General features: G+C 45.7%; 1 protein-coding gene across 1 annotated transcript in view; it reads left to right on the top strand.

Annotated features, from left to right (window-relative positions):
- The window catches only part of kcnv1 (potassium voltage-gated channel modifier subfamily V member 1), a 9,087-nt gene extending 1,959 nt beyond the window's left edge, over positions 1-7,128 (top strand). Inside the window, exons 3-5 of the mRNA XM_010796917.1 lie at positions 3,347-3,676; positions 5,057-5,718; positions 6,403-7,128. Of these exons, the coding sequence (XP_010795219.1) occupies positions 3,347-3,676; positions 5,057-5,718; positions 6,403-6,908 (1,498 nt within the window). The 3' untranslated portion in view covers positions 6,909-7,128. The remainder of the gene's footprint in view (positions 1-3,346; positions 3,677-5,056; positions 5,719-6,402) is intronic.
- Positions 7,129-9,253: the final 2,125 nt, after the last annotated feature.

A 9,253-nucleotide genomic window follows, 5' to 3' on the forward strand; every position in this document is an offset into this window, starting at 1 on the left:
AGAGACAGGCTGCCGTACACAAAAGGATGCCTGGCTCTTCAGATGTGACAGGGAAACCACAAATAACCTCTTCCCTCCTCCACTACTTCCTTTCCTAATCCTTCCTTCTAACTCCTATCATCTCATCCTCCTCCCCTTCTGATTTTACCCTCCTCCTCCTCTTCCCTCCCTCCCTCTCTGTTTGAAACCTGCTCCAACATTGAGAGAGCATCAGAGAGCAGAGGGAGGGCTCAGGGCGCTGCTTCCTCTTCTTCCTCCTCCGTCTGTCTGTCTGTGATCGTCCCTGATCGTACCCGAGTGTGTCGTGGGTTTTCCCCGTGTGAGAACGTGGAGTAAAACTGAGACAGCAGATCCTCTCCGGCCCGACCACGGCGTAAGATGCTCCTGCAGGTTCACATCAATCTCCCTGTTAATGAAGAACCCTTCGCCAGTGATCCTTTCAACTCAACCGGGCGATATTACCTTCAATGCAGAGCTGGGGAAAGTAACTAAGTACATTTACAATTCGAGGTACTGTACCTTTACTTGAGTATTTCATGTATAAAGCTACTTTCTCGTTCTACTCCTCTACAGTTCAGAGGTACATGGTGGTACTTCTACTCCACTACAATGTATTTAATCCCTTTCAGTTACTTCTTCAGATGTGGATGAATGTAGTGAAATATAACCAAGTGTTTTAAATCAGACTTAGCTTCCACCTGAGTAAATCCACAAGCTACCCTGCAGTATACAAATCATTCCAAACTAGCTGCACCTTACCAGCTTGAGAAACACTTTCATTGATCAATCATTAAAAACATATCATATATATTATTCTGAACATGGACCCAATCTTGCTCAATGACTACTTTTACTGTCGATACTTTCACTATATTTGATGAGTAATACTTTTCCTACTTTGACTTGAGAACCATTTTGAATACAGGACTTTTACTTAACAGAAGTATCATACACTCTGACTTCTTACTTTTAAACTCAGTACAAGACCTGAGTTCTACTTTTTACTCAAGTACAAGATTCTAGTATTCTACTTTCTCCAAGTACAAGTCTGAGGTCTCTACTTTTACTGCAAGTACAAGATCGAGTACCTCTACTTTAACTCAAGTACAAGATCTGAGTACTTCTACTTTTACTCTAGTACAAGACTGAGTACTTCTACTTTTACTCAAGTACAAGATCTGAGTACTTCTACTTTTACTCAAAGTACAGATCTGAGTACTTCTACTTTTCACTAAAAGTACAAGACCTTGAAGTACTTCTACTTTTACTCAAGTTAAAGATCTGAGTCTTCTACTTTTACTCAAGAACACAGATCGAGTACTTCTACTTTCACTCACAACGAACAATGATCTGAGTACTTTTCACTTTACTTCAAGAACAAGATCTGAGTACTTCTACTTTCATCTCAATGAACAAAGATCTGAGTACTTCTACTTTTACTCAAGACAAGATCTGAAGTACTTCTACTTTTAGGAAGTAGCAAGATCTGGAGTACCTTATACTTTTTACTCAAGAAAAGATCATGAGTACTTCTACTTTACTGCTTCAACGCACATTATACTTTTAACATTGTGAAGTATTACCTCAACATGTTAAAGCCAGCCTCTGTAAGAAACCCCTTCAGACTAGAGAGAGGGATGAGCGTGGGACAGTTTGGGTGTGATAGAGGTTTCTGCTTCCCTCCCTCATGTACTGACATTAACACAATTACGTGTTATCACGAGTTCTCTATAGATTGCCAATGAGGCTTTATGTAAATGCCAACTTCTGGTGAATTAGGGACATTTAAACAAAAACAGACAACCAGTTAGTGAGATAAACTCCTGGATGTTTTCTTTCCACGTTGTTATATTGTCAATGTTATTTAAGAATTAACCTAACGTCTCTAAATGTTAGTGTATTCCTGTACGTCTGTCCTCAGGCCTTCAGGACACTGTTAGAAGTAGCAGCATCTTGCTAAAAGGGAATACATGATCACAGGAATAAGAGCTTTAGAGATATTTATATTTAAGCAAGCTGAATATCTAAAAAACCGGCAGAGATCTGCAGGAAGTAGGAATACCAGAGGCTTGCTTCTCGTGTCGGGGATTTGTCTCCTTTTTGTCCTTCATTGCGAATAGCCTCAGGGAAGACAAGTGCGCTGACCTCACACGCAGTACTAATTTATTACTACTATTCACTAACACTCAATGCTTAATGGTAACCATGTTTAACAAAGGGAATATAAAAGTGAAATTGGAAAACTGTAGCTGTGATAACCATGGTGAATATATATTAAAGGGTAAACTATTATAAAAGCATGCCATGTGTTGAAGGGAAGAGATGTCATGGTGAAAATGAGTGGGGGATTAGCAGGGTCTGGTGGACAGCTTGAAAACAATCTGGAGGTGTATGCCAAACAATTCATATAAATGTTTTGCATCCAAACTTCATTTAAAGCACAATCATGTTATTTTCTGTCACTCGGGGCTCTCAATCAAAACACTGTAATTATGATCACTTTCCGTTTTTGGACCACGAGCTCTCTTCCTCTACTCAGTAAATAGCAGTTCGATGTTCATATCTGGTTTTCCCCTCTGGACGCCGGTGGGCTGACGCTAACCGTTGCTCAGCTTGTTTCTCTGATAACTTCAGAATCCCAGAAACGTCCCATCACTAAATCATTAATCCAGGTCAAATATACGAGTTAAAACGATGTGAGGAATATACGGTACACGATGTGGCTTAAACTGGAAAGAATTGAATTTATGTCAGCTTCTGGTAAGATCAACGCTGACACATGCTCAAAGGGGATACGCACGCATTACAGGAGATGAGGGAACCTTACCTTCATTAAAATAACATATCCAACTGAACCTTTGGATTAAACCCTCCTGTGTCAGCAATCATTACACACTGAAAAACCAAAAGGTTGACTTTACTAATAGCCCAGCAGATTTAAGAAACATGAATTTGGCATTGGCGCCATTGGACAAAATATGACGATGGCCTTATAGCCAAAAATCTTCCATAGGGCATGCTCTGACAGTGTTCAAATCAAAAGCACATTCTTTCTTTCACATATCGTGCTGGACCTATAATGTATTAGTCAAGTTTCACATAAACTGTATTAAGTTTAGTTAGTTTAAAGCCAATAATATTAGTGGAAGCCTTTTATTTAAACCTAATAATATTGCTTTAAACTAAAACCTAATAAAGTTATCTGAAATCTGTTGACTTAATACATTTAATTAAAGTCTCAGTTTTTACGCGTGCACCCAGCTTTAAAGTTCCCTGGATTTTCTGAAGTTGCTGATGATAGTAGTTTGAAAAAATACTTTGGTTCTTATTCCCCCCTGTCCACCAGCTGCCCCTCCTCCACCAATGATCCTCGCCCTCCAGCTGTGTGTCGGGAAGGAGGTGTACAGCCCCAGCTCCTCCTCGGTGTTCTGGACTCCAGTGTGTTCTTCACCGAGAACCGGCCGTCGTACCCACCGCAGACTTTCGGAGTTCTCATCGTAAACGTCGGGGAAGTCGCCACTGAGACTGTCGCAGGATCCTGCTGCGTCGCACCCGGAGAACCCGGCTGGGGAAAAATTGGCCCGATGCAGGCCGAGAGTTCGGCGCTGGAGCTCTGTGACGACGCAGACTTCCTGGGAAATGAGTTCTTCTTTGATCGAAACTCACAGACCTTCCAGTAGGTGGCGCCTCAGTCTCTCACCTGAGGCGTGCGTGTTGACCTGTGGTCATAACAACACTGCTACCTTCAATGTGGAGAATATTCCCACTATAAAGAATCAGAATCGTGCAGGGTGTTCAGTATTAAAAAGAACAAATTATTGTCCGTATATTTTGCATTAATGTAATGCATAATATTTGTATCGGGTGGATATAATAATAATAATAATAATGCATTTTATTTATATAGCGCTTTTCACAACTCAAAGACGCTTTACAATATGAGGGAGGGTAGACAAACAAGGACAGGCAAACAAGTAAGTATAGTAAAATAAATAAAAAGGCAGTCAAGAGGAAATTGATTGAGAGGAGGGGGGCTTATGGGTAGACAGAGTTGAAAAGATGTGTTTTGAGGCGGGACTGAAAGACTGTGAGGGACTCAGAGTCACGGAGATCTTGGGGGAGGGAATTCCAGAGCCTAGGAGCTGCCACTGAGAAGGCTCTGTCCCCAAAGCTGCAGAGTGTGGATGTGGGAATGGATAGGAGTCCGGCTGCGGTGGATCTGAGGGACCGTGGGGGTTGATAAGGAGTGAGAAGGTTTGTGAGATAAGGGGGGGCCAAATGGTGGAGTGCTTTGTAGGTGAGGACCATCATTTTGTAATTGATGCAATGGGAGACAGGAAGCCAGTGGAGCTCTTTGAGGACTGGGCTGATGTGATGCCATGATTTGGTATGTGTGAGGAGACGTGCAGCTGCATTTTGAACCCGTTGGAGTCTGTTGAGGGATGTAGTGCTGATCCCGTAAAGAAGTGAGTTGCAGTGCTGTGACAGTGACTAATGTCCACCCAATACTAGAAAGGCACGGGTAGAAAGGCAGTGGTGCATTCATGGGTGTCTCAGATGGTCCCAATTCCCAAGTTGGGATCGTTCGTCCCATTTCTGTTTGTTCCTGAGCTTTCAGTCGTAAGATGGAAACATCATGGACGCTAGAAAGAAGATGAGTAGTATTTATAGCTCAGAGCGTTTAAAAAACTCATCTGTTTCAGAGAAGTTGCTCCGACTAGACGCACGCTAATTTACCCAGTTAAAACTAAACGTGTGTATCCACGCGGGGTTTTGGATCCTTCCCAGATTTAATGGGTTCCTTCGCCGCTGCTTCCACCAAGAAGTTTCTTTCTGTTATCCTGCGTGTTTCCCAATTTCGAATATGTGGACAATTTATCGAAATAAGGCCTGTTTGGAAACATTTAGCGATGTAACGGCATGCAGTAGGTGAACACGTCTTTAGGTGGAAATGCAGACAGCATTGAAGGAACCTCTTAGTTCCTGTAGGAGGGATCCTGCTTCATTAAAAACGTACTGGCAGTAAACCTTGTGATTGTGATGCCTCTGCCGACAGGTATGTGATGAACTTCTACCGGACGGGTCACCTGCACGTGAGGGAGGAGCTGTGTGAGATCTCCTTCCTGCAGGAGATCCAGTACTGGGGCATCGACGAGCATCGCATCGACGCGTGCTGCCGCGAGCGCTACCATCGCCGCAAGGAGCAGAAGGAGACCCTCGACATTCAGAGAGACTTTGAGGACGACGATGAGGACTTTGTGGGTGCAGCATTCCCGGCTTTGCGTCGCCGCCTGTGGGACCTGCTGGAGAAACCCAAGTCTTCCCGCGCTGCTCGAACCTTTGGTCTGCTCTCATTCTCCTTCGTGGTGCTGTCAGTCATCAACATGGTGCTCATCTCGGTAGACTCCGAGGAGGGCTTCGATGAGAGTGACGTTGGCTTCGATGCACCACTGCTCTCCGTCGTCCTGGAGCACATGTGCATGGTTTGGTTCACGGTGGAGCTGGCACTGCGCTTTCTCTGCGTGAGGGATAAGGCTGGCTTCAGTCGAAGTGTTCCCAACGTCATCGACCTGCTGGCCGTCCTGCCGTTCTACGTGATGCTGGCGGTGGAGCGGCTTCACGGAGAGTCTGCGGAGCTGGTGAGCATGGGCCGCGTGGTGCAGGTCCTCCGACTCTTCAGGTCGCTCCGTATGTTGAAGCTGGGACGGCACTCCACAGGTAATAAGATACAGCCGTCTCAAAAACTGATCCCAAACAGCTTAACTGCAGCTTTGATTGACATATTGTCTCCTGGATAATGGTTGCAGTTAGTGAGAAAAGGAACAAAACCGATGGTTTGGTAAAGAGTGTGGTTTGGCTTAAAATGAGTCTGTTGTTAAATAAATACAGATGGGACATTTACTCACTGAACGTTGGCTAAAGTCAAAAACAAACGTAATCTTGGATGAAATACAGTTACCTTGAAATAGAGACTAGTCTGACAGAAATACATTTGGGTTATTCTGCATTTTCACTTGAAGGAATATTGAGGTCTAGAAAAGGGGCCGAGACAAAATATATTTGTATACAGCACCTAGAACAAAGTTCCTTTGTGTTTTTGTCCTCGTCCACCTGGATTGGTACTTCTTCAAATGATATAGCTTGTGTAATTTCTATCTCGTATATTGAATGCACGCCTCTTACTTAATGTTTTGCCTCTTTACTTTGCTGTAGGAATGGAAACGTCCCCTCTGTGGGATTAATAAAGCGATCCTGATTCAGATTTAAGGCACCAAAAAACAGCAGCTTTGTTAATACCCATGTCCAGAAGTGCATCAGTCTACTGACGGTTGCATCTAAGACGCCCTCTTGACGAATAAGTACTCGAGATGTGTTCATCAAATGTTCCTCCTTTCTGCCCAGGCCTGAAGTCTCTGGGTTTGACCATCGCTCAGTGCTACGAGGAGGTGGGCATCCTGCTCCTCTTCCTCGCTGTGGGCATCTCCATCTTCTCCGCGGTGATCTTCGCTCTGGAGCACGACGTTCCCGCCACCACCTTCACCAGCGTGCCGGCCGCCTGGTGGTGGGCGACCACCTCCATGACAACGGTGGGATACGGAGACGTGCGCCCGGACACGGCCGTGGGGAAGCTGCTGGCCTTCCTCTGCATCCTGTCCGGGATCCTGATCCTGGCGCTGCCCATCGCCGTCATCAACGAGCGCTTCTCCACCCGATACTTCAGCTTGCAGGTGAAGGAGGCGGCCATGCAGCACGCAGAGATGCTGAAGATGCTGGAGCGGGGCTCTGTGGGGGGGGTGGGTGTGAACCTGAGGGACGCCTACGCCCGCAGCGTCCTGGGGATGATGAGGCTGCACAGGGGGGAGAGGGCGAGCAGCCAGAGCAGCGTGGAGGACGACCTGTGGTGGTAGAACCAGGAGACCTCAGGGGTAGAACCAGGAGACTCAGACCTGGGGGGTAGAACCAGCAGACTCAGACCTGGGGGGTAGAACCAGGAGACTCAGACCTGATACAGATGTTCTCGCGAAGTGGATTCCCTAGCAAATGTACACTTTGCTGAGCAAGGACTAAAATGTGCACGCTGCAGTTTCCACTCGGGAAAGACATCTGGGCGGAGCTGTGACAGATTGTCCTCCTGACGTTATTGAATCACAATTAGAGCTTCATGTTCTGATAAGACGTGTATGTGTATAAACCATAGTCTGTCTATAACATTACATTAGTTGTATTTATAACGAGGCATCATTATTTGAGTGGTTGTTCTGTGCTCTTACCGCTGAGTCATCCAGCTGAAGGGAAACCTGCTTGCTGAGTCTCGTCCAGTTTCTTATCTTGGATTCGATGATCCTTTTTCTTTCTGACAGTCGGATGTTTTTTCCCTTCAGTGTTGAATCATCAACGCAGCAACTCGCCCGCGTTTAACCCCCCGCTCAATGAGCAGCTGTTCACACGCTTGGACCTCAGGTGAAATCTTTTTTTTAGGTCAGGCCTGAACAACTAAGCGATCCTCCCGGGGAATTGTTTTATCTTTGCAGTGCATGTGTGATGGGGGGCGTCTGGGTTCCTCAAGGTCTCTCTGGATGAGGACTGTTTTTTCTCTTTCTCCCTAAATAACTAAAATGCTAATGTCCCAGTTTGTCCTCGCTGTGCAGCAGAGGCATCACACTCTGAATCCAGGTCAGTAGTGAAGGCAGTCAGGCAGGAAGTCTCAGAGCCGACACGTTTTACACTGTCCACGTAACGGTGCATCTGATCAATCTAAATGATCAGTGCATTTAAGACTCCTTAAAGTGAAGCAATGGGAGGATGATGTGTTTGGGTTAGGGCTAATTAAATAAAGAACAGAAACACAATCTGACTTTACGACTTTAAGAAGAAGTGTAGCAGAGACACTTCAGAACAGAGACACTTCAGAACAGAGACACTTCAGAACAGAGACCTCCATCCTGAGCCGACCTCCATCCTGAGGCCCACTCACATCTACACTCACACGTTAATGATATTATAGAGGGGGTACTGTGCAGTGATAACAGGAGCTCGTCCTCTTATTTCACAGCTAGATAATAAATAAACCAACGACTTGACTCAAAATATTTATTATTAAGGATGTAATTTATTTAAGAAAGTTTTGTGGTTCCTTCTTCTCTCTCCTGGCAATGAAACAAGATGATTCTTTAACAGACTTTACCAATAGCCTGCATGTACCAGGTGGACGTAGCAGCAAAGACATACTAAGTAAAGATTACACTAGGAGCCTGTGGAATGAAATGAATCCTAAAAGGACGTGAACTTCTGCAATTATATTTAATTTGGTTTCAAATGAACAGTTATTAGGAAAGATGTGAAGCGATGTTAACGGATGATACTGTATACGTTAATATCACAGCTGTGTGGATTCACATGTGTGTCTAAAGGACAGTGTGGTGTTACAAGCTGCGCCTGTATACGTCTTTCATCGTGAAACCGGCCTTTAAAGATAGATACTCAAATATCACACATTAAAATAACAAGCCCGATTGTCGTTTATTAGAAAAAGCATAAAAATATCATAATGTATGTTATTTTATTAAACTGCTTCAACATCTCTCACACTATACAGGAGGTTTTAAAAGGTGTCTGCAGCGCTCAGAGGAGGAACAGATGTATTCAGAAATAAACACCTCTCTCTCGGCATCTGGACGCATCATTCCTGCTTTCCCAGAATGCTTTGCGTGCGCTCATGTTTACAGACATGCTGCTCAGTGCTAAGTGGGTCAGCTTCCCCACTCTCAGGGCTTTTCTCATCTCACTCATTTCCCCTCCTCGACTCCTCGGTCCTCCGGTAGTGACCCGGAAATGGATTTCAGCGCGCCATGTTGAAGGACATCTCATTTCCCTGACCGCCTGCTGCTTCCCCTCCTCTCTCCTCGGTTCCCCTCCTCTCTCCTCGGTTCCCCTCCTCTCTCCTCGGTTCCCCTCCTCTCTCCTCGGTTCCCCTCCTCTCCCCTCGGTTCCCCTCGGTTCCCCTCCTCTCTCCTCGGTTCCCCTCGGTTCCCCTCCTCTCCCCTCGGTTCCCCTCCTCTCTCCTCGGTTCCCCTCGGTTCCCCTCCTCTCCCCTCGGTTCCCCTCCTCTCTCCTCGGTTCCCCTCCTCTCCCCCCCTCCTCTCCCCTCGGTTCCTTCCCCTCCTCTCTCCTCGGTTCCCCTCCTCTCTCCTCGGTTCCCCTCGGTTCCCCTCTTCTCTCCTCGGTTCCCCTCCTCTCCTCTCGGTTCCCATCC

Source organism: Notothenia coriiceps, unplaced genomic scaffold, assembly GCF_000735185.1.
Source record: "Notothenia coriiceps isolate Sejong01 unplaced genomic scaffold, NC01 NC01_scaffold00037324, whole genome shotgun sequence".
In the NCBI taxonomy this organism is placed as follows: domain Eukaryota; kingdom Metazoa; phylum Chordata; class Actinopteri; order Perciformes; family Nototheniidae; genus Notothenia; species Notothenia coriiceps.